Raw genomic sequence first — 25,906 nt, forward strand, 5'->3', positions numbered from 1 at the left:
TGACTTTATTTTGTATGTGCACTAAAAGGACAATGTACTGGAAAAACAACAATGTACAAAAGTTTTTCTAGATGGTTATTGATGGTCTCACTTATCTACAACCAATATATAAAACTTGAATTTTTTTGTCGGGCTAAGATTCGCCTTGCAGATCTCCAAAAAGCCAGAGCTCTATAGTCTTACTATGAAGCGAAAGTCAAAAGGGAAATAAAAATAAAAAGCCAGGGCATATCCTTCCAATATACTGTACAGTTGACCAGGGCATATCCTTCCAATATACTGTACAGTTGACCAGGGCATATCCTTCCAATATACTATACAGTTGACCAGGGCATATCATTCCAATATACTGTACAGTTGACCAGGGCATATCCTTCCAATATACTGTACAGTTGACCAGGGCATATCCTTCCAATATATTGTACAGTTGACCAGGGCATATCCTTACAATATACTGTACAATTGACCAGGGCATATCCTTCCAATATACTGTACAGTTGACAAGGGCATATCCTTACAATATACTGTACAGTTGACCAGGGCATATCCTTCCAATATACTGTACAGTTGACCAGGGCATATCCTTCCAATATACTGTACAGTTGACCAGGGCATATCCTTCCAATATAGTGTACAGTTGACCAGGGCATATCCTTCCAATATAGTGTACAGTTGACCAGGGCATATCATTCCAATATACTGTACAGTTGACCAGGGAATATCCTTCCAATATAGTGTACAGTTGACCAGGGCATATCCTTCCAATATAGTGTACAGTTGACCAGGGCATATCATTCCAATATAGTGTACAGTTGACCAGGGCATATCCTTCCAATATACTGTACAGTTGACCAGGGCATATCCTTCCAATATACTATACAGTTGACCAGGGCATATCATTCCAATATACTGTACAGTTGACCAGGGCATATCATTCCAATATACTGTACAATTGACCAGGGCATATCCTTCCAATATAGTGTACAGTTGACCAGGGCATATCATTCCAATATAGTGTACAGTTGACCAGGGCATATCCTTCCAATATACTATACAGTTGACCAGGGCATATCCTTCCAATATACTGTACAGTTGACCAGGGCATATCCTTCCAATATACTGTACAGTTGACCAGGGCATATCCTTCCAATATAGTGTACAGTTGACCAGGGCATATCCTTCCAATATAGTGTACAGTTGACCAGGGCATATCCTTCCAATATAGTGTACAGTTGACCAGGGCATATCCTTCCAATATAGTGTACAGTTGACCAGGGCATATCCTTCCAATATAGTGTACAGTTGACCAGGGCATATCATTCCAATATAGTGTACAGTTGACCAGGGCATATCCTTCCAATATAGTGTACAGTTGACCAGGGCATATCCTTACAATATACTGTACAATTGACCAGGGCATATCATTCCAATATAGTGTACAGTTGACCAGGGCATATCCTTCCAATATACTGTACAGTTGACCAGGGAATATCCTTCCAATATAGTGTACAGTTGACCAGGGCATATCCTTCCAATATAGTGTACAGTTGACCAGGGCATATCCTTCCAATATAGTGTACAGTTGACCAGGGCATATCATTCCAATATACTGTACAGTTGACCAGGGCATATCCTTCCAATATACTGTACAGTTGACCAGGGCATATCATTCCAATATAGTGTACAGTTGACCAGGGCATATCCTTCCAATATAGTGTACAGTTGACCAGGGCATATCATTCCAATATACTGTACAATTGACCAGGGCATATCATTCCAATATAGTGTACAGTTGACCAGGGCATATCCTTCCAGTATAGTGTACAGTTGACCAGGGCATATCCTTCCAATATACTGTACAATTGACCAGGGCATATCCTTCCAATATACTGTACAGTTGACCAGGGCATATCCTTCCAATATACTGTACAGTTGACCAGGGCATATCCTTCCAATATAGTGTACAGTTGACCAGGGCATATCATTCCAATATACTGTACAGTTGACCAGGGCATATCCTTCCAATATACTGTACAGTTGACCAGGGCATATCATTCCAATATAGTGTACAGTTGACCAGGGCATATCATTCCAATATACTGTACAGTTGACCAGGGCATATCCTTCCAATATACTGTACAGTTGACCAGGGCATATCATTCCAATATACTGTACAGTTGACCAGGGCATATCATTCCAATATACTGTACAGTTGACCAGGGCATATCCTTCCAATATACTGTACAGTTGACCAGGGCATATCATTCCAATATAGTGTACAGTTGACCAGGGCATATCCTTCCAATATAGTGTACAGTTGACCAGGGCATATCCTTCCAATATAGTGTACAGTTGACCAGGGCATATCCTTCCAATATAGTGTACAGTTGACCAGGGCATATCCTTCCAATATAGTGTACAGTTAACCAGGGCATATCCTTCCAATATAGTGTACAGTTGACCAGGGCATATCCTTCCAATATAGTGTACAGTTGACCAGGGCATATCCTTCCAATATAGTGTACAGTTGACCAGGGCATATCCTTCCAATATACTGTACAGTTGACCAGGGCATATCCTTCCAATATAGTGTACAGTTGACCAGGGCATATCCTTCCAATATACTGTACAGTTGACCAGGGCATATCCTTCCAATATAGTGTACAGTTGACCAGGGCATATCATTCCAATATAGTGTACAGTTGACCAGGGCATATCATTCCAATATAGTGTACAGTTGACCAGGGCATATCATTCCAATATAGTGTACAGTTGACCAGGGCATATCCTTACAATATACTGTACAGTTGACCAGGGCATATCCTTCCATGAGTGACTCAGCAGTAATCTGCTTCAAAATATCTCTTTATTCAAGGCTCCCAATTCACTCTCTTCCTCCATCTGCCCTCTTTGTACATAGTGCCGGATTATTATTTTAAGCCCCCTTTCTCCCCAATTTCGTGATTACGATCTTGTCTCATCGCTGCAGCTCCTCGCCGACCAAACTACAGAGGCATGCTTTTGGCGGCCCGATCGGCAGCCAGCACTAATGCTTTAGGAAGTTTGGCAACTTGTCCTAGAGATTCCAAATTCCTGCAGGTACATTATTTGCTTCCTGTGTGAACTCAGCCCAAATGTTCAGGGAATGCGCAAAGTGTCATCACCCTTGCCCCAATACTAACTTGAAGGACAACACTACTGTGTTTACCTGAATGCATGCCACCCAACACCACCAGCACGGTTTACTTTATGTTAGAATTTAAGAACACCAAATCTAATATTTCAACCTTTGTGAATCTATGAAACTAGACAATCCATTTTTGTCTGCACATATTACACAAATTATATGAAATGTCATTGAATGTAATGTATGATAAGAATTCAAAGAAAAGAGATCATTATCATTTAATGGTAAATGTATGACAAATTATAACAAGTGTGTAAATACATTTGTTTCCCTCACACAGCTTGAATAACAGCACTGAAAGGCAAGCTTTCATTAATCTGCATTGCCCTTTTTTCAGGGCCAGAGGAGGCTCCTCAGAGGAGGAAGGGGAGGATCATCCTCCTCAGTGAAATTTCATAAAAATAAAAATAGTGAAACATTAAAAACTAAATGAAATATATTCATATGTCATTAAATAATTGGTTAAAATACACTATTTTGCAAGGAAGGTCTACAGTAACTTCAACAGCAGTGTCTGGGCTAGCACCATGGTGTAGCCGGAGGACACCTAGCTTTCGTCCTCCTCTGGCTAGATTAACTTCAATACAAAACCTAGGAGGCTGGTAGGCCTCACCCCCTTCCGTAGACATACATGGTAATTATGACCACTTTGGAGGACGTCCTCCAACCAATCAAAGCTTTTGCAGTATGAACTGACATGTTATCCATCCAATCATAGATGTAGGATCAGAGATAAACCTAGTGTGTTGTATTAGGATTGTGCCACAGAGCATTATGGGGGTTCTATGTGTTGAGAAGCTTGGTGACATTGTTGGGTAGAGATTAAGCGTGAAGAGTGATAGTTGGGCATTTTTGGGACATTATTCAATTCAAATTAGTTTTTCAAATTACAGGTGTTGGAGGAGGCAAATTATAAATTGTTTTCTTGGGTTTAGAACTTTATTTTTTGTGTCCAGTTAGTGCAATTTATTTAAAGTTGCCTTGCTAAAACTTCAGTAGCTAACTAACTTCAGTAGCTAGCTAGCTACCAGTGAGTGTGAGGTTTTCTCTGCCAGAATGGAAGAATGGCCAACGCTGCCTAAAATGTTGTGGACTTTTTGTTGAAGAGCCCCTTTCGTTCTCTGGGGTACAAGGAAAAGGTACAGATTAAAAGCGAGGGTCGACCTCTGCCTAAGATTAGTTTCATGAAGAAGGATGAGAAGGTGAGGGTGTTCAATACCAACTGGTATCAAATGTATAGCTGGTTAACAGGAAGCCTACCATCAAGCCGGCTGTAATTGCACGTTACGATGCTTTACACGCTGAACATCTTTTCTGGGATGTCGAAAACAATTCCGAATGACTTGATAGCTTCCATCGCATCATCCATTAAACGTTAGATTAAAGAGAGAGGTTGACGCAGCACATTTTTTCACTTGCGCTCAAGTAGGCTTTGCACTTTCCTCCTGTATTTATTTAGCAAAGAACACATAATCACTCCGGACAGACACAAGCAAAAACTCATGACAAATGTTGCCGCAGCCTAGGCCACACCTAAACATTAGAAATCTGACATGCTGTATGGGATGAAAATGAGACAATTTTTACGTCTGATCAACTGTAGGCTACTAATAAGAGCAAGTGCATACAGCCTATGCGCCCTGTCCATCTGGTCAGGGCAAAAACTAATTAATAACGTTATGTATTTATAGTCCATTTGTGTGTCAGGAGAAAATGTGAATGTGATCAAATTTAGATTATATTCAAAATTGGGCTGGCTAGGTTTGTTCAAAAGAAGACCTCATTGGATCTTTTCTATTCCCTGACGAAGGCCATGCAGCCAGAAGGCTTTAGAGTTTTAAAATCTTTGTTCCATGTTAGAAGTATTAGAAAATACAAATTAGTTATAGCCTTGAGTGGGAAAAATGGTGAGCGTAGGAGAGCCACACATTTAATAGCACACAAGATGGTAGCAAACATGGACCACAGTAGTCAAAACATAGCAATAGGGCAATTATGTCCACTAAATGTCATCAAAGGGACCACTAAGACTCTACAGGAATAGTGAGAAATCCATATCTTCATTTAAACCAGTGTACTTAGTGGCCTGTAGTTTGTAAACCTTTGGTTTAGCTTTAAGGCGGTTGCCTTTTATCTAACTGAAGCCGGAGCATAATCACTACCCATAGATTGTAGGAAGGCAGGGTTCAAATAAATAAGGCAGAATTCAGTCCACAGGCATGAAAAGTTGTGTTACATTTAGCCAGTGATGTTTTAAAAAAGGAATTTAGAGAACTTTCTTGAGCTCATCGTAAAAGACCAGCACAAAGGCACTACCCATGCCTCGGAGAACATTGGCCCAGCCTCCCTTGAAGAAGGCCTTTCCACCCTCATCACGAGCAATCTTCCTCCAGCAGTCAATGGTCCCAAGATACATGATATCAGCTTTAAAAATGTAAGACGACACAAGTTAGGATGTTATGCCAATTAAGTAATATTTGAAATAGCATGTTTCTACTAGTCGTCCACATGTGCAACTCCTCCCGATTCATTTAAACGTGGTAACACTAAAGCCCTGTTTCCACTGGCACTTAAAATTAGGGCCGAATTTGGGCCTCCCGGGTGGCGCAGTGGTCTAGGGCACTGCATCGCAGTGCTAACTGCGCCACCAGAGTCTCTGGGTTCGCCCCCAGGCTCTGTCGCAGCCGGCCGCGACCGGGAGGTCCGTGGGGCGACGCACAATTGGGCTAGCGTCGTCCGGGTTAGGGAGGGTTTGGCCGGTAGGGATTTCCTTGTCTCATCGCGCTCCAGCGACTCCTGTGGCGGGCTGGGCGCAGTGCGCGCTAACCAAGGGGGCCAGGTGCACGGTGTTTCCTCCGACACATTGGTGCGGCTGGCTTCCGGGTTGGAGGCGCGCTGTGTTAAAGAAGCAGTGCGGCTTGGTTGGGTTGTGCCTCGGAGGACGCATGGCTTTCGACCTTCGTCTCTCCCGAGCCCGTACGGGAGTTGTAGCGATGAGAAAAGATAGTAATTACTAGCGATTGGATACCACGAAAATTGGGGAGAAAAGGGGATAATAAATAAATAAATAAATAAATAAATAAATAATAATAATAATTAGGGCCGAATTTGAGCTGGTTCGAATGGAATATTCAAATTCGAGCAGGGTCGAGGGAAACCAGGATCAGTACAGCCCAGTTTCACAACTGGTCCCAGCTCTATTAGAATTCGGGCTGGTGACGCCATGACTATGCAACCACTGCTGGATGCTGGCACATAACTTGTCTGGGCTTGTTGCTGTTAGCTAGCACATGGACAAGCAGTACTGCAGTACAGACATGACACAAATTACCACCATAGCTGGATCCTTCATTCATTTTTGCACTACACAATAAACTTTTATGAGAACCTACACAAACTTTTATGAGAACAGTCGACCACCGAATGCTAGCTACCTAACATTAGCGAGCAAATCAGAGTTGAAACAAGCTACCTAGCTAGCTAACGTGAGCTAGCAGGAATTTTAGCTGGCCAGGTCGTATTGAAAGCTTGATATGAACCTGTCGTCTGGTTTGCTTGGTTAGCTAGCTAGCTAATAGCCAATACGATGGCAAGCAAGGTAGGAATTAAGCTAGCTAGACTGTTATGCTAGAGATGAAGCTACGTTTAGCTAGCTAGCTAACGCCAGCAATACTTGGCTCTGAGTCTGGCTGGCACTGGCAGGAGTATGGGGTAACGTTAGTTACAGTATGGCAAGGGTGAATAAAATTATTTAACATCTTTCTCGCTAGCTAACAACATTAGCGAAGCCAGCCGCAGTCACACATTGGCTACTTAGCAACATGACATCATTTCTCATTTCTGGAGGCAGTGGAAACACAATTTGAGATAGCCCACCAAGGCCAGCCCAACCTGGGTGGACTTCAAAGTGCTAATGGAAATGGGGCTTAAATGGTTTGGGTCACAGGGAAACTCACCGCTTTTATGGCCTGACTGCATCATCATACGACGACGGACGGTGTCGAAAGGGTAGGCCGTCAGGCCGGCCACAGCAGTTACAGACTGAGCGATTGCCCAGCTCACTAAGATGGAAGTATTCTTTGGGTCTGGCAACATTCCTGCAAGCACACCGAATAGTACATATTCATATCCACACGCATATCTATAAAATGTTCAGACACCAATATCTTTCTGTGAAAATGTTATCAGTGTTATATACCTTTAGCTGTGTCATACATGCCGAAGTAGGAACCTCTGTAGATGATGATGCCTTGTATAGACACTGTGAAGCCCTGGTACAGACCCCTCAGACCGTCACTCCTGAATGTCTTCACCAAGCAGTCTGCTAGACCATTGTACTCCCTCATTCTGGCCTTTCCAACATCAGCTCCCAGACGGGTTCTGGTGAAATCAAGAGGGTAGACGAAGCAAAGGGAGGTGGCTCCTGCAGCACCACCAGAGGCCAGGTTGCCAGCGAAGTACCTCCAGAACTGCTTGCGCTTGTCTACGCCGTCAAGGAAGACACTCTTGTACTTGTCTTTGAAGGCGAAGTTGAGGGCCTGGGAGGGAAAGGCTCTGATGACATTGGCCAGGTTACCTCTCCAGAAGGCAAGGAAGCCCTCTTCCTTGGGAATGCGGGTAATGCAATCAACGATACCCTTGTACTGCATTTCTTTTGTGATCCGCTTGTTGGCATGTTGGACCTGTTAAAGAATAGAAGAAAACTGTGCAATACAACCCTTAACATGGCAAGATGGTAAAGCTCTGAAGTTGTAAGCCCTGCAGCTTGCCGGAAGATACCGACCCTACCGTTACAATTGTTTACACTGAGCTGCCCTCCCTTAAGAAAAAAGATTGCAATCAGAGTTCATTATAACTGCAGTACACTGCAGTATAACTACAGTATACTGCAATTACTGCGTCCAAAATACCACAGTCGACAGCGTTGGGATTCATTGTTTACCTAGCTAGCTATCTAGCAACATTTCTTTACAAAAGACTTGTCTTAGTGTGCCAGAGCGCAGAATAACTGATGCAGTTTTTGAATGCTCAACACACGTTGAATATGTCCAGTGTCAGTAAACGTCAGCAACAAAGCTTAATTCAATTGTTGCCAGCAGCACAGTTACAGTCACCAACCCTCTGGATAACATGAAAAAAGCCTAACCAGCTCTGCTAGGGCGAGTAAAATGGTCAGAGTGTGGTGTTCTCTCATTATGTGTCTGGAAGTAGCTAGCCAATGTTAGCCACTTAGCTTGGGTGCTTGATTGTAGTTGTGAGGTCAGAGCTTTCGGAACAACCCTACTTATTGGCCAGAGCGTCCAGTGTGCGTTCTGAACCGTGCTTCTACACCTGCATTGCTTGCTGTTTGGGGTTTTAGGCTGGGTTTCCGTACAGCACTTTGAGATATTAGCTGATGTACGAAGGGCTATATAAATACATTTGATTTGATTTTAACGCAAAATAGGTAGGGCGAGTAATGTTCAGTGAGCTGTTCTCTCAGATGTCTGGAAGTAGCTGGCAAGTTAGTACAAAATGGTTGGATCAACCCTTAGAGAGATGGGTGGGGCTAAGGCTTAAGAGGGTGGGAACAATGCTGAATGGGTGTAGAGAAAGAAGGGCTCTCCAATATTAGTACCAAAACATTGAAAGACGGTTTTCTCAAATGTGAGTTTAAGTTATCAACTTTCAAAGTATAATTACTTTCCCATTGTTTCCTCAAATGCAGTGTATGATATACAATTTTGTAGCTCTGGGTCTCTACTTGTATCCAATGTAAAAAAAAATACGAATCCAGGTGCTGAGTCACATATTGGCCATACCACAAACCCCTGAGGTGCCTTATTGCTATTATAAACAGGTTACCAATGTAATTAGAACACTAAAAAGTTACGTTTTTTGTCATTCCAGTGGTACACTTCTGATTAACCATGGCTTTCAACCAATCAGCATTCAGGGCTCAAACTACCCCGTTTATAATTGTGAATAAATCCCGTTTGCGCATGTGCATAACCATAGATAAATTGGACAGGTGTTTGAGTGATGAAAGCTGGACAGAGGATCTGGAAAAACTTGTTCGAACTTTCTGGCAATTGTGCCATTATTATGTGCCAGATGTTAAGACTACAAACCGTTGACCTGTTATTTCAATAGGCATCAGATACTGACAAAAATCTGGGTTTATAATTGCAATTCAAAATGCTAACATCTCATTTTAGGGAAAAGTCCACAATGAAACGGTCATTAAATGTGGAGAATAATACACTGCATCCGGAAAGTATTCAAACTCCTTCCCTTTTTCCACATTTTGTTATGTTACAGCCTTTTCTAAAATGGATTAAATAAATAAAAATGTCCTCAATCTACACACAATATCCCATAATGATAAAGAAAAAACAGGTTTTTAAAAAACAGAAATACCTTACTTTACAAAAATATTCAGACTCGAAATTAGGTTCAGGTGCATCCTGTTTCCATTGATCATCCTTGAGATGTTTCTACAACTTGATTGGAGTCCACTTGTGGTAAATTCAATTGATCGGACATGATTTGGAAAGGCACACACCGGTCTATATAAGGTCCCACAGAGCAAAAACCATGCCATGAGGTCGAAGGGTTTTACTCTGTGGAAATGGGATAACCTTGCAGAAGGACAACCATCCATCAGCACTCCACCAATCAGGCCTTAATGGTAGCGCGGCCAGACGGAAGCCACTCCTCTGTAAAAGGCACATGACAGCCTGCTTGGAGTTTGCCAAAACGCACCTAAAGGACTCTCAGACCATGAGAAACAAGTTTCTCTGGTCTGATGAAACCAAGATGGAACTCTTTGGCCTGAATGCCAAGCCTCACGTCTGGACGAAACCTTGCATCATCCCTACGGTGAAGCATGGTGGTGGCATCATCATGCTGGGGGGATGTTTTTAAGTGGCAGGGACTGGGAAACTAGTCAGGATCGAGGGAAAGATGAACGGAGCAAAGTACAGAGATCCTTGATGAAAACCTGCTCCAGAGCACTCAGGACCTCAGACTGGGTTGAAGTTTCACCTTCCAACAGGACAACGAACGTAAGCACACATCCAAGACAACTTAGGAGTGGCTTCGGGACAAGTCTCTGAATGTCCTTGAGTGGCCCAGCCAGAACCTGATTGAACATCTCTAGTGAGACCTGAAAATAGAGCAGAGACACTCCCCATCCAACCTGACAGAGCTTGAAAGGATCTGCACAGAAGAATGGGAGAAACTCCCCAAATACAGGTGTGCCAAGCTTGTAGCGTCTTACCCAAGAAGACTTGAGGCTGTAATCGCTGCCAAAGGTGCTTCTACAAAGTACTGAGTAAAGGGTCTGAATACTTATGTAAATGTGATATTTCAGTTTTTTATTTTGAATAGATTTACAAAAAGTAAATAAAAAACTGTTTTTGGTTTGTCATTATGGGGTATTGTGTGTAGATTGATGAGGGGGAAAAACAAAGTAAAGAGTCTGATTACTTATGTAAATGTATACTTCTGTCTATATATATACACTGCTCAAAAAAATAAAGGGAACACTTAAACAACACAATGTAACTCCAAGTCAATCACACTTCTGTGAAATCAAACTGTCCACTTAGGAAGCAACACTGATTGACAATAAATTTCACATGCTGTTGTGCAAATGGAATAGACAAAAGGTGGAAATTATAGGCAATTAGCAAGACACCCCCAAAAAAGGAGTGATTCTGCAGGTGGTGACCACACACCACTTCTCAGTTCCTTGCTTCCTGGCTGATGTTTTGGTCACTTTTGAATGCTGGCGGTGCTCTCACTCTAGTGGTAGCATGAGACGGAGTCTACAACCCACACAAGTGGCTCAGGTAGTGCAGTTCATCCAGGATGGCACATCAATGCGAGCTGTGGCAAAAAGGTTTGCTGTGTCTGTCAGCGTAGTGTCCAGAGCATGGAGGCGCTACCAGGAGACAGGCCAGTACATCAGGAGACGTGGAGGAGGCCGTAGGAGGGCAACAACCCAGCAGCAGGACCGCTACCTCCGCCTTTGTGCAAGGAGGTGCACTGCCAGAGCCCTGCAAAATGAAATCCAGCAGGCCACAAATGTGCATGTGTCAGCATATGGTCTCACAAGGGGTCTGAGGATCTCATCTCGGTACCTAATGGCAGTCAGGCTACCTCTGGCGAGCACATGGAGGGCTGTGCGGCCCCACAAAGAAATGCCACCCCACACCATGACTGACCCATCGCCAAACTGGTCATGCTGGAGGATGTTGCAGGCAGCAGAACGTTCTCCACGGCGTCTCCAGACTCTGTCACGTCTGTCGCATGTGCTCATGTGCTCAGTGTGAACCTGCTTTCATCTGTGAAGAGCACAGGGCGCCAGTGGCGAATTTGCCAATCTTGGTGTTCTCTGGCAAATGCCAAACGTCCTGCACGGTGTTGGGCTGTAAGCACAAGCCCCACCTGTGGACGTCGGGCCCTCATACCACCCTCATGGAGTCTGTTTCTGACCGTTTGAGCAGACACATGCACATTTGTGGCCTGCTGGAGGTCATTTTGCAGGGCGCTGGCAGTGCACCTCCTTGCACAAAGGCGGAGGTAGCGGTCCTGCTGCTGGGTTGTTGCCCTCCTACGGCCTCCTCCACGTCTCCTGATGTACTGGCCTGTCTCCTGGTAGCGCCTCCATGCTCTGGACACTATGCTGACAGACACAACAAACCTTTTTGCCACAGCTCGCATTGATGTGCCATCCTGGGTGAAATGCACTACCTGAGCCACTTGTGTGGGTTGTAGACTCCGTTTCATGCTACCACTAGAGTGAAAGCACCGCCAGCATTCAAAAGTGACCAAAACATCAACCAGGAAGCATAGGAACTGAGAAGTGGTGTGTGGTCACCACCTGCAGAACCATTCCTTTTTTGGGGGTGTCTTACTAATTGCCTATAATTTCCACCTTTTGTCTATTTCATTTGCACAACAGCATGTGAAATTTATTGTCAATCAGTGTTGCTTCCTAAGTGGACAGTTTGATTTCACAGAAGTGTGATTGACTTTGAAGTTACATTGTGTTGTTTAAGTGTTCCCTTTATTTTTTTGAGCAGTGTATATATACTGTATATATACACACACACACACACACATTTGAAAACATTCTAACAACCTGTTTTTGCTTTGTCATTATGGGGTAGTCTGTGTATTGTAGATTGATGGGGGAAAAAACAATTGAATCAATATTAGAATAAGGCTGTAACATAACAAAATGTGGAAAAATAAAGGGGTCTGAATACTTTCCGAATGCACTGTACATTTGCAATAGGGCTGTGACCCTGTTCACAATTGATAATTTCCAATTTAATTAACACAATTTGGCCATTAATAATTGCATTATAACACAAGGCTACAACAACAAACTGAAGTTATAAGCTATTTATTAAATATATTTGCCAACTCCAGGTAGGCTACACAATTGGCACAAATAGATTTGCAATGACTCCAGTGATATAGTCATTTTCAATTTTTTATTGTATCAAATGGTAGGCAACTGTAGTCTGCAATGGCATCAGTGGCAATTTTAGCATGTCTATCTTTATGGGCCATACCATTTTTTGGGGGGTGGGGGATGCATGCCAGCAAAGCCACTACACAACACAACACTAAACAATACATTAATTGCACTATAATGGTGATAAACGGTGGCCACAAACTGTTAGGGCCTACATAAAGCTGTCCCAACACCTTACCACTGCTACACCTGGCTATCAGCGGAGCCTTGTCTGGCAACGAAACAGTTAATTCAGCCTCATTTACTGCCTTTAAAAAAAACATAGCTAACATGGCTGACTTTCTTAAACAAATGTGGTTTCTACTGACGATTGAGATTTACAAACTATGGCACAAGGGGACGACAAGCGGATAAGAGGCAATACGTAAATTAAGATATTAATGAGCGAGCTAGGAAGGACATAGTCAATATAACTATTTGTTCAGCACTTTTGAAATGTACAGTGACAGAATTCAGAACATGGGCCATTCTTACAGTGTTCTCGCTGTACACCAAGTCAGAACCATAGGATAAATAAAGGGGGCATATAAGCAGACAATGAAAGCTCTTACAATATTCGATGAATACATTTCTCTGAAACAGGTTGCATATGCCATGCTATCAATCCAGCAGGATTTTTTGCCATGCTCAAAACAACTTTTAACTCAGAACTGGGAAATTTGACTTACGTGAATTCTAGACAACTGGAAACTCAGGAAGAAACAAGCTCTGACTGGGAAAATGTGTTTTGAACGGTCATCCAACTCGGAATTGTAAGTTGGGAACTCTTGCCTCTTTCTAGAGCTACAACCTGAAGATCACTGACGTCATTCAACCTTGTTTTTTCCCCAGTTGTGTTGAAAGCACCATAAATCCAGGGAATGCCAGACTTTGATGACAAAATGTGCCCTCGAAGGACCACCGCGCCACCTTGCTGTTCAAGTGAGCACAGCACAAAAAGGTGAGTCCATAAATTTATTGTATGCTGCTGCATAAATTATGTAATATGCCAGAGAGATATGTATACTGCTAAGAAAGTAATACTAAGTGTATGTTGTGTAGTAAGATGTTAGTAGCCCATGTGCCTCACCCTAATACTTTGGTCTACTTTTCCCACTTAATTTCGCCTACTGTTCTGACTTGGTGGAATGTTGAATATTTATAATTTTAAGCTTGGAAAAGAGACTCTTAAACTTATACCCTGACTACACCGCTCGCACCGCGTGCGTGAGCATTGCAAAATAAATTGAGGAATCTATGTTATTCAATTATTGCAACCACACTGCTCACGCGCGTCTATGTTGCCAAGGGCTAAAATAGAAGTAATTCCTATTTCTGACGCAGATCGCGCTGCAAGTCCTGCCTCTCCCATCTCCTCATTGGTTTATAGAAGCAGGTACCCACGTGCCATCTCCTCATTGGCTATACCCACGTGGGTGATTGAAAGACGAACTGTGTTGCCGGTTGTCGTGGTAATACTATGAAAGTTTAGATGCCAATCACCCTATAAATTCAAAGATGAAAAAGCCTGAAAGGAGGAGAGATGACTAGAAACGATTCGGTTGACCGTTTTATAAGTGGATTAATTGTCGGAGTAGAGGACCTTGTGCGTTTCAGGTAAAATAACGACCTAATGTTTATATCTCAGGACAAATTAGCTAACAACAACAAGTTAACTAGCTAAATTGCTATAAATGTTTCATGCTTTTCAACCTGTCCCCAAATTAATGTCATTGGTTCAGTGTTTGTTTTGATATTTTAACCTGCGTGTCGTGATCGCGTTTGGTGTAGGGGGACAAAATACATTTATGCATGATGTCGCACGTGTGCAGCCGGTTTGGGTTCCGTGTTAAATCAATAATTGGGACCACACACCCACTCCACCGGCTAGTGATTGCTTTACAATGCTTGCAGTTAGCCACTGATTCCTTCCAAACCACTCATTGTTGAATTTTCGATTTCCAACTTGTTGTGTAACGTTTATGTCCAATGGCCGATGAGCACCAATACGTTTTATCTATAATTTCTCTTCATTATTTCTCTTCATATGACACAGATTAAAAAGGATTTGCCAGTAGATTATCGAGATTTTTATTTTAGCTAGCCAAGATTTTTGTCCAATCTGTAGATATAATATGATTTGACGTAATTTTATCTGTGGCCAATGACCTTGAGCCTTCTTAGATGGACACTTCTAATGTAACTAAACTCAGCAAAAAAAATAAACGTCCCTTTTTCAGGACCCTGTCTTTCAAAGATAATTCGTAAATATAAAAATAACTTCACAGATCTTCATTGTAAAGGGTTTAAACCCTGTTTCCCATGCTTGTTCAACGAACCATAAACAATGAATGAACATGCACCTGTGGAACGGTTGTTAAGACACTAACAGCTTACAGACGTTAGGCAATTAAGGTCACCGTTATGAAAACTTAGGACACTAAAGAGGCCTTTCTACAGACTCTGAAAAACACCAAAAGAAAGACGCCCGGGGTCCCTGCTCATCTGCGTGAACGTGCCTTAGGCATGCTGCAAGGAGGCATAAGGACTGCAGATGTGGCCAGGGCAATAAATTGCAATGTCCGTACTGTGAGACGCCTAAGACAGCGCTACAGGGAGATAGGACGGACAGCTGATCGTCCTCGCAGTGGCAGACCACGTGTAACAACACCTGCACAGGATCGGTACATCACCTGCGGGACAGGTACAGGATGGCAACAACAACTGCCCGAGTTACACAGGAACGCACAATCCCTTCATCAGTGCTCAGACTGTCCGCAATAAGCTGAGAGAGGCTGGACTGAGGGCTTGTAGGCCTGTTGTAAGGCAGGTCCTAACCAGACATCACTGGCAACAACGTCGCCTATGGGCACAAACCCACCGTCGCTGGACCAGACAGGACTGTCAAAAAGTGCTCTTCACTGACGAGTAGCAATTTTGTCTCACCAGGGGTGATGGTCGGATTCGCGTTTATCTTCGAAAGATTGAGCGGGATCGATTTGGAGGTGGAGGGTCCATCATGGTCTGGGGCGGTGTGTCACAGCATCATCGGACTGAGCTTGTTGTCATTGCAGGCAATCTCAACGTTGTGCGTTACAGGGAAGACATCCTCCTCCCTCATGTGGTACCCTTCCTGCAGGCTCATCCTGACATGACCCTCCAGCATGACAATGCCACCAGCAATACTGCTCGTTCTGAGCGTGATTTCCTGCAAGACAGGAATGTCAGTGTTCTGCAATGGCCAGCGAAGAGCCCGGATCTCAATCCCATTGAGCACGTCTGGGACCTGTTGGATCGGAGGGTGAGGGCTAGGGCCATTCCCCCCAGAAATGTCCGGAAACTTGCAGGTGCCTTGGTGGAAGAGTGGAGTAACATCTCATAGCAAGAACTGGCAAATCTGGTGCAATCCATGAGGAGGAGGTGCACTGCAGTACTTATTGCAGCTGGTGGCCACACCAGATACTGACTGTTACTTTTGATTTTGACCCACCCTTTGTTCAGGGACACATTGATCCATTTCTGTTAGTCGCATGTCTGTGGAACTTGTTCAGTTTGTCTCAGTTGTTGAATTTTGTTATTTTCATACAAATATTTACACATGTTAAGTTTGCTGAAAATAAACACAGTTGACAATGAGAGAACGTTTCTTTTTTTGCTGAGTTTATATATACACTGCTCAATAAAATAAAGGGAACACTTAAACAACACAATGTAACTCCAAGTCAATCACACTTCTGTGAAATCAAACTGTCCACTTAGGAAGCAACACTGTTTGACAATACATTTCACATGCTGTTGTGCAAATGGAATAGACAACAGGTGGAAATTATAGGCAATTAGCAAGACACCCCCAATAAAGGAGTGGTTCTGCAGGTGGTGACCACAGACCACTTCTCAGTTCCTATGCTTCCTGGCTGGTGGTGCTCTCACTCTAGTGGTAGCATGAGACGGAGTCTACAACCCACACAAGTGGCTCAGATAGTGCAGCTCATCCAGGATGGCACATCAATGTGAGCTGTGGCAAGAAGGTTTGCTGTGTCTGTCAGCGTAGTGTCCAGAGCATGGAGGCGCTACAAGGAGACAGGCCAGTACATCAGGAGACGTGGAGGAGGCCGTAGGAGGGCAACAACCCAGCAGCAGGACCGCTACCTCCGCCTTTGTGCAAGGAGGAGCACTGCCAGAGCCCTGCAAAATGACCTCCAGCAGGCCACAAATGTGCATGTGTCTGCTCAAACGGTTAGAAACAGACTCCATGAGGGTGGTATGAGGGCCCGACGTCCACAGGTGGGGGTTGTGCTTACAGCCCAACACCGTGCAGGACGTTTGGCATTTGCCAGAGAACACCAAGATTGGCAAATTCGCCACTGGCGCCCTGTGCTCTTCACAGATGAAAGCAGGTTCACACGCACATGTGACAGACGTGACAGAGTCTGGAGACGCCGTGGAGAACATTCTGCTGCCTGCAACATCCTCCAGCATGACCGGTTTGGCGGTGGGTCAGTCATGGTGTGGGGTGGCATTTCTTTGGGGGGCCGCACAGCCCTCCATGTGCTCGCCAGAGGTAGCCTGACTGCCATTATGTACCGAGATGAGATCCTCAGACCCCTTGTGAGACCATATGCTGGTGCGGTTGGCCCTGGGTTCCTCCTAATGCAAGACAATGCTAGACCTCATGTGGCCGGAGTGTGTCAGCAGTTCCTGCAAGAGGAAGGCATTGATGCTATGGACTGGCCCGCCCGTTCCCCAGACCTGAATCCAATTGAGCACATCTGGGACATCATGTCTCGCTCCATCCACCAACGCCACGTTGCACCACAGACTGTCCAGGAGTTGGCGGATGCTTTAGTCCAGGTCTGGGAGGAGATCCCTCAGGAGACCATCCGCCACCTCATCAGGAGCATGCCCAGGCGTTGTAGGGAGGTCATACAGGCACGTGGAGGCCACACACACACTACTGAGCCTCATTTTGACTTGTTTTAAGGACATTACATCAAAGTTGGATCAGCCTGTAGTGTGGTTTTCCACTTTAATTTTGAGTGTGACTCCAAATCCAGACCTCCATGGGTTGATAAATTTGATTTCCATTGATAATTTGTGTGATTTTGTTGTCAGCACACTCAACTATGTAAAGAAAAAAGTATTTAATAAGAATATTTCATTCATTCAGATCTAGGATGTGTTATTTTAGTGTTCCCTTTATTTTTTTGAGCAGTGTATATATATATTTATTTTTATCCAGAACATTAACCATGTGTGTTCTCTCGTTTTGTACTGTTCTGTAGTTTCGACCCAATGATTAGTCTGACAAACAAAGAACTTTGCGTGCTGCTAATAGCCCTTGTGAAAAACAAGTGTTTGAAAACATGTTATCTAACATCTAAGGGGCTTTTATATAATTATAATGCAGGGTTAATAATAATAATAATAATAATAATAATCGTTGGATAACAGATCGGCTCTCTGAACTCATTATCTTCAATATAATCAATAATTCAAAAGGTTAAACCCTTAGGTTTTAGGCCTGCAATATGTCATGGAAACATTGTTTTAAAGTCCTCTGGTGGTTACAGTCCTAACCCTGGAACGGGTAGCACCATAGAAAGAAGCTGGCTTGATGAAAACTATGTCCATTTCGTGTTCTCTTTTTATTTATTTTATTTATTTAACCTTTATTTAACTAGGCAAGTCAGTTAAGAACAAATTCTTATTTACAATTACGGCCTACTCCGGCCAAACCCGGACGACGCTGGGCTAATTGTGCGCCGCCCTATGGGACTCCAAATCACGGCCGGATGTGATACAGCCTGGATTCGAACCAGGGACTGTAGTGACGCCTTTTGCACTGGCTCTTTGGGTCTTTGGTCGCCATGTCATTTTTTTAAATAAACAGCTAGTTTTTTAATGGTAACTGTTTTAAGGGTGGAGTTTGGGGCAGGGTGAGGAGTACTGAAAAGGTGTGACTCCAGATTATAACAGACCATAAGTATACAGAAGATCGCTGATTGTCCTCACTTTGATTATGCTGTAACAACATACTGTAGCACCATGACCAGGATCTCTATTCATTTAAGTGAGCAGATTAGGGCTCTCAGGAGGATCGGAAAATTGTGTGTCGATTCATAAATCATGTGCCATGAAATCGGATCATCGAAAATCTCTTCCCAACTATTTTGAAATCTATATGGCATAGCTATCAATTTTTTGGTCCATAACTTAAACTGGTATATATTTTTATTTATCACAATTTTCTTTAACCAATTTTGGTCTTTAATGCAAGGCCGACAGACAAGTTCCTTACCTTTCCCCCTTCAAATTGATAAAGGTTCCAAGTGATAGAGTTTTTTTTAATCAATTAGTATATTTGAGTTTAACCACAATGTTTATTGTATTATTTGTTCTGTATTTTCTGGTGGATTAAACTGAAATTGCAACCAACTTTCTAAGGCTTATTTCAAAAATAACAATATTTTGGAGAGGATTTTGTTTTCAAATAACCGAAAGTGAGCGGTTGTAATCTGAATAAAGGGAAAAAGGCCATTCTTGAACATGGGGTGAAACATTCTTACTAATTTTTAAATAAAGCCAGTTTGTTATTAAGAATGATTTATTTTTGTTTTTAGAGGGAGAGAAACCAAAAGCCCACCGTGCCTATTTTTCGAAAACCGTCAGTCCACATGTCAAGTGTAATTCCCCCATATTTACCCAAGTTCTCTCTTATTTTGTTGTTGCCTGATGCAGGACTCTATTGCCAGAGAAGAGAGACTCTCAGACTGAAAACGCCTCCTTTAATTTATGAAAAGACAATCAATTTGTGCCACAGTTGAGACTACCGATAGATCAGTGTTCTAACTCCCCCTTGTGATAGTGTGGTGTAATGACAGAATGCCACCATCTACCACTAATGGTCGCGGCATAAGCTTGTAACTTTTAAAGGAAGAACCACTGTAGCATCTAACAATTGGATTTCATTATTTACTGCACACCGCTTGATGATGCAAACAACTCATTTATTTTCAGAACCGTCCACTGGCCACGGATATACCCTCCGACATGGTAAAAGCGTAGCAAAACAGTCCCAGACACAAGTCGGTATGTAAGTCACACGTGGGTTTTTACGAAAGATTGCCTCTCTTGAGCTGTTCTCACGTGTTGGTGCGATGAATCATTCCTTTAGTAAACGTTATTACTGCAGTGGGTTTGTAACATGCGCAGCCCATCTGTGGTATTCATTTATTATTGGATGACGGGTCGCAGTCATACCAGTTATTTCGGTTAGAAGAGTGCTCTTACACTCTGTGTATTATATTTGTGTATGCATACAGAGTATTATAGCGCGTTAATGTGCCTTTTCAGTGCATTTGGCCTGTCAAGAGAGTTAGTAATTATTAGTTGGTCAAGCCTAAGATGGCGCCGGAGCACGTTACGTTGGAAATTGTATTAGGTCCCACTCTTTCCAGGGTCCTTATAGAAATTAGTCATATTCCATCCATTCAATCCTTCATAATGCCCTAGGATTAATGTGTTAATACTTCCACCTAGTGGTGCTTTAGTTTCAGCCCTTTATATGTAGTAACATGGTTATAGTGATGCCTTTATAGTTTACACAACCAGTCAAAAGTTTTAGAACACCTAATCATTCAAGGGTTTTTCTTTACTTTTACTATTTTCTACATTGTAGAATAATAGTGAAGAATTCAAAACTATGAAATAACACATATGGAATCATGTAGTAACCAAAAAAGTAACCTAATATTTTATATTTGACATTCTTCAAATAGCCACCCTTTGCCTTGACGACAGCTTTGCACACTATTGGCATTCTCTCCCGAGTCTGTACCAGAGTTGCAATGATGGGACAAGACTGTAACTACCAATTGGATATCACAAAATTGTGGAGAAAAAGGGGTAAAAACTACTACAAAACATTTAGAGGTGAAGAGGACGTAAGGAATCGAAGAAAGACTAATTGAGAAAGAGCTTATCCCTGAATCCCAAATCAACCCTAGCCCTTACACCATATACACTTGTGTAGACCTGAGTAGATTGGATAGGTGCAATATGGGGACAATTCAACTTGCCTGGATCAAATAAAATAAAAAAATGCACATGTGCCGAATACAACCTTACCATGAAATGCTTACTTCCAAGCCTTTAACCAACAATGCAGTTCAAGAAAGAGTTAAGAAAATATTTACTAAATAAACTAAAGTAAAAAATGTCATACAAATTAACACAATAAAATAACAATAATGGGGCTATATACAGGGTGTAACGGTACCGAACCAATGTGCGGGGTACAGATTAGTCGAGGTAATTTGTACATGTAGGTAGTGGTAATATGACAATGTATAGATAATAAACAGCGAGTAGCAGCAGTGTAAAAACAAAGTGGGGGGTGTCAATGTAAAAAGTCTGGGTGGCCATTTGATTAATTGTTCAGCAGGCTTATGGCTTGGGGGTAGAAGCTGTTAAGGGGCCTTTTGGACCTAGACTTGGCCCTCCGGTACCGCTTGCCGTGCGGTAGCAGAGAGAACAGTCTATGACCTAGTTGACTGGAGTCTTTGAAATTTTTTGGGGCTTTCCTCTGACACTGCCTAGTATATAGGTCCTGGATGGCAGGAAGCTTGGCCCCAGTGATGAACCCTCTGTAGCGCCTTACAGTCGGATGCCGAGCAGTTGCCATGCCAGGCGGTGATGCAACCGGTCAGGATGCTCTTGATGGTGAAGCTGTAGAAGTTTTTGAGCATCTGGGGACCCATGCCAAATCTTTTCAGTCTCCTGAGGGGGAAAAGGTGTTGTTGTGCCCTCTTCACAAGTGTCTTGGTGTGTTTGGACTAGAGGTCGACCGATTAATCGGAATGGCCGATTAATCGGGCCGATTTTAAGTTTTCATAACAATCGGAAATCTGTATTTTTGGGCGCCGATTTGCCGATTCATTTTTTTAAATTAATTTTTATTTTTTTACACCTTTATTTAATCTTTATTTAACTAGGCAAGTCAGTCAAGAACACATTCTTATTTTCAATGACGGCCAAGGAACCCCTGAACGAGGCAGAACGACAGATTTTTAACCTTGTCAGCTCGGGGGATCCAATCTTGTAACCTTACAGTTAACTAGTCCAATGCTCTAACACTGATTACATTGCACTCCACGAGGAGCCTGCCTGTGCCGTGAATGCAGTAAGCTAAGGTAAATTGCTAGCTAGCATTAAACTTATCTTATAAAAAACAATCAATCAATGACTGTCATTGCTCCAATATGTACTTAACCATAAACATCAATGCCTTTCTTAAAATCAATACACAAGTATATCTTTTTAAACCTGCATATTTAGCTAAAAGAAATCCAGGTTAGCAGGCAATATTAACCAGGTGAAATCGTGTCATTTCTCTCGCGTTCATTGCACACAGAGTCAGGGTATATGCAACAGTTTGGGCCGCCTGGCTCTTTGCGAACTAATTTGCCAGAATTTTACGTAATTATGACAACATTGAAGGTTTTGCAATGTAACAGGAATATTTAGACTCATGGATGCCACCCATTAGATAAAATACAGAACGGAATAAACGTTTTGTTTTCGAGGTGATAGTTTCCGGATTAGTCAAAGGTATATGGTTTAGAGAGAAATAGTCGATGCGTTATAATTCCTGTAATAACTTGCGGCTGAACTTGACAGGGGTTCCTTCGTTATTTTACCGTTCATGTCTTCCATAGAGAATGTCTTGATCTACTTCAAATAAGGTCTGTGTTTTGTGCAGGCTTAAACCGCCTCGACGTTTTGATACCCGTGTAAATCTCACTAGGATAAGGTAACATTTGTCAACATATTTTCATAAATCCACTCTACAAAAAAAATGATCTTCGCTTATTTTTAGCCAATATTGATCAGAGTTACCTTGTCCTATGGATATCTACACAGTTATAAAATTGGCAAGGTGGTGTAAGCCTACACGAAACACAGACCTTATTTTAAATGAATCTAAAAATATCCTATGGAATAAATGAATGAACCGCTTTTCAGATTTTGCTAGAAGGTGTCATGGGAATTATGACTCGCACGTCAATTCTTAACATGCCCATTATTAAAATAGGATTTCCTGCATATAGAAATGACAGTTTTTGTTTTCAACATTCATCACAGGTAACTTAAACTCTATTTTTATTCAAACAGTTGAGAGTATTTGTCTCCTAAGCAGACTCTTCAGTATCATTGTCACTTCAGAGCTGTGTGTGTGTGTGTGTGTGTGTGTGTGTGTGTGTGTATTTATGTATTATATTAAGTTAAAATAAAAGTGTTCATTCAGTATTGTTGCAGTTGTCATTATTACAAAAATGTTTGTGTGTGTATGATATATATATATTTTATTTTTATAAATCGGCCCGATTTAATCGGTATCGGCTTTTTTGGCCTCCAATAATCGGTATCGGTATCGACGTTGAAAGTTCATAATCGGTCGACCTCTAGTTTGGACCATGATAGCTTGTTGGTGACATGAACATGAAACTCTCGACCCGCTCCACTACAGCCACATTTATTTTTATTTTTTTATTTTACCGTTATTTTACCAGGTAAGTTGACTGAGAACACGTTCTCATTTGCAGCAACGACCTGGGGAATAGTTACAGGGGAGAGGAGGGGGGTGAATGAGCCAATTGTAAACTGGGGATTATTAGGTGACCATGATGGTTTGAGGGCCAGATTGGGAATTTAGCCAGGACACCGGGGTTAACACCCCTACTCTTACGATAAGTGCCATGGGATCTTTAATGACCTCAGAGAGTCAGGACACCCGTTTAACGTCCCATCCGAAAGACGGCACCCTACACAGGGCAGTGTCCCCAATCACTGCCCTGGGGCATTGGGATATTTTTTAGACCAGAGGAAAGAGTGCCTCCTACTGGCCCTCCAACACCACTTCCAGCAGCATCTGGTCTCCCATCCAGGGACTGACCAGGACCAACCCTGCTTAGCTTCAGAAGCAAGCCAGTAGTGGTATGCAGGGTGGTATCATCAATGTTAACGGGGGCCTGTTCGGCCTTCCTTTTCCTGTAGTCAATGATAAGCTCATTTGTCTTGAGGATGAGGTCGTGGGTGAACAGGGAGTACAGGAGGGGACTAAGCACGCACCCCTGAGGTGCCCCAGTGTTGAGGATCAGCGTGGCAGATGTGTTGTTGCCTACACTTACCACCTGGGGTCAGCCCGTCAGGAAGTCCAGGATCCAGTTGCAGAGGGAGGTGTTTAATCCCAGTGATGAGCTTTGTGGGCACTATGGTGTTGAACGCTGAGCTGTAGTCAATGAATAGCATTCTCACATAGGTGTTCCTTTTCTCCAGACAGGAAAGGGCAGTGTGGAGTGCAATTGAGATTGCGTCATCTGTGCATCTGTTGGGGCAGTATACGAATTGGAGTGGGTCTAGGGTCTACCTGTAACCTGTGTGTTTTCTTTCTGCATCCTTCTATGCCCCTATATCTTTCCCTTTTATTCTGCTATTGTTCTTCAGGATCTAGGGTTTCTGCCATGCTCTGAGACGCGTACAGTATCCCTTCCCCAGACCTGGATCCACCTGATGTCCTCCATGATCAACCACCCTCCAAGATCCCACTGTTCATTACATTATCTACAGCTACTGTTAATGTCATGTGGTTTCATCTAATCTGATAAGGACCTGGGCTTGACATATCATCACACAGATGGACTACATACACTAGCACTGCAAACACTCCAAGAGCAAAGAGAACAGCTGTGCCTGGACTTTACAGTCTCCCTCTTCAAGTCCACCTTCTGAGACTGGCTGCCTGTGGAGGGAAAGTGACTGGCAGAACCACCTGTAGCACCCACCTCTTCTCTATACCTCTATACTCATGTATTTCATTCTATATCTGCCATGTGGGCATATTAAATCAAATTATCAAGTCCATGACACACTTGTTCCACAAAAAACTACTTTTTCAAATTATAATCTTAGAATATTGGCAGGTTGTTTTTTTCCACCGTTCATTTAATTAATTGTTGTAAATCCCTTTCGGTATGTGTGAGTTCAACATTATTCACCTGTCCTGTATTATATTCCACCACAAGTGTACTGATGTATTACTGCGCTATGCCTATGCCATGTGGTGGAGAAAGGAAGGTAGGGGAAAGGATTACTTAATTACAATAGGACTAATAGCATACTTTAAGACAAGGGAAGATCAAAATAAAAAACATGGCAGCCAGAGGAGCCAGTGTACGACTTGAACTGATTTGCACATTAATTAAGTGTTAATAGCTTCATGGGAACTCACTTCGCGATCTGAAAGGTGAGTTAATGTGCAGTTTACAGGGGGGGTTAGCGACCTGGTGCCCAAAGCGAGACAGTCATGCGAGACTTCCTGCCACTTTCCCCACAGCAGGAGTATGGTGCAGTTGGGACAAAAGTTGGCATTCAGACATTTAATTGATAGTGAGGGACACATTAAACTTTACATCTAGTAAGTAGAGTTCCTAGAGATTAAACGTTTTTTTGTGATCCGGCTATATTGTGGTAGGGTTATTTTCCGTCGCCATAACGATGCACAGCTCAGGGAGTCCAACAAATACACATACGCCCGATGTTGTGTCTCAAAGCTACTACGGAACCATAGCTACCTGAAGGAGAAGCTTGACTCTCTCGATGGGAGCAACCGCAGTTTCGGAGATGGCAGCGGAGATTCCACCAGCCAAGAAATCCTTTGCGAATGAAATTGCGGTCTCATTCATTGTGAGATGTTGGAAGATGACTTGCAGACGGAACACCCATATATCCCCTCTGCCCTCCAACAGCAGGTGGCAGGTATAACATACACCGACTTTCCTGGCACAACCTGTTAAAGTGGCAATCTGCAGTTTCTACATACATTTTTTATGACATAATTGAATATGCACCCACTGATGCTTGAAGAATAACTTAGAAATGCCTCATGAGCTGTCGTAGGCCTACCCCATCAGAACCCAAAATATAAGCTTGTTTTACTCCAATGTTTGTAAACAAAGTAAATGTAAACAAACACTATTTAGCCCCAAACATGGTTATAACTATCATGTTGATGTCATGGATGGTCAGTCCTTGCATCCATAGCGCTGTCTATAAATTTGAGAGTGGTTACAGTTTTCCAGCCCCATCCCTCAGTTTTCTTTTTTTTTAAACCAAAATAGGGGTGGGCTTTGTTATTGTATGAATAGCTG

General features: G+C 42.8%; 1 protein-coding gene across 1 annotated transcript; it reads right to left on the reverse strand.

Moving 5' to 3' along the window:
* Positions 1–3,686: 3,686 nt before the first annotated feature.
* On the reverse strand, positions 3,687–25,530 carry LOC129869034 (ADP/ATP translocase 2-like). Its single transcript, XM_055943485.1, has 4 exons — positions 25,331–25,530; positions 7,386–7,869; positions 7,144–7,284; positions 3,687–5,611 (listed from the first exon to the last, which is right to left on the reverse strand). Exons 1-4 carry the CDS (start codon positions 25,439–25,441, stop codon positions 5,454–5,456), a joined length of 894 nt encoding a protein of 297 aa, XP_055799460.1. The 5' UTR covers positions 25,442–25,530; the 3' UTR covers positions 3,687–5,453.
* Between the last annotated feature and the right edge of the window lie 376 nt (positions 25,531–25,906).

This window comes from Salvelinus fontinalis, chromosome 13 (genome assembly GCF_029448725.1).
Source record: "Salvelinus fontinalis isolate EN_2023a chromosome 13, ASM2944872v1, whole genome shotgun sequence".
NCBI lineage: Eukaryota > Metazoa > Chordata > Actinopteri > Salmoniformes > Salmonidae > Salvelinus > Salvelinus fontinalis.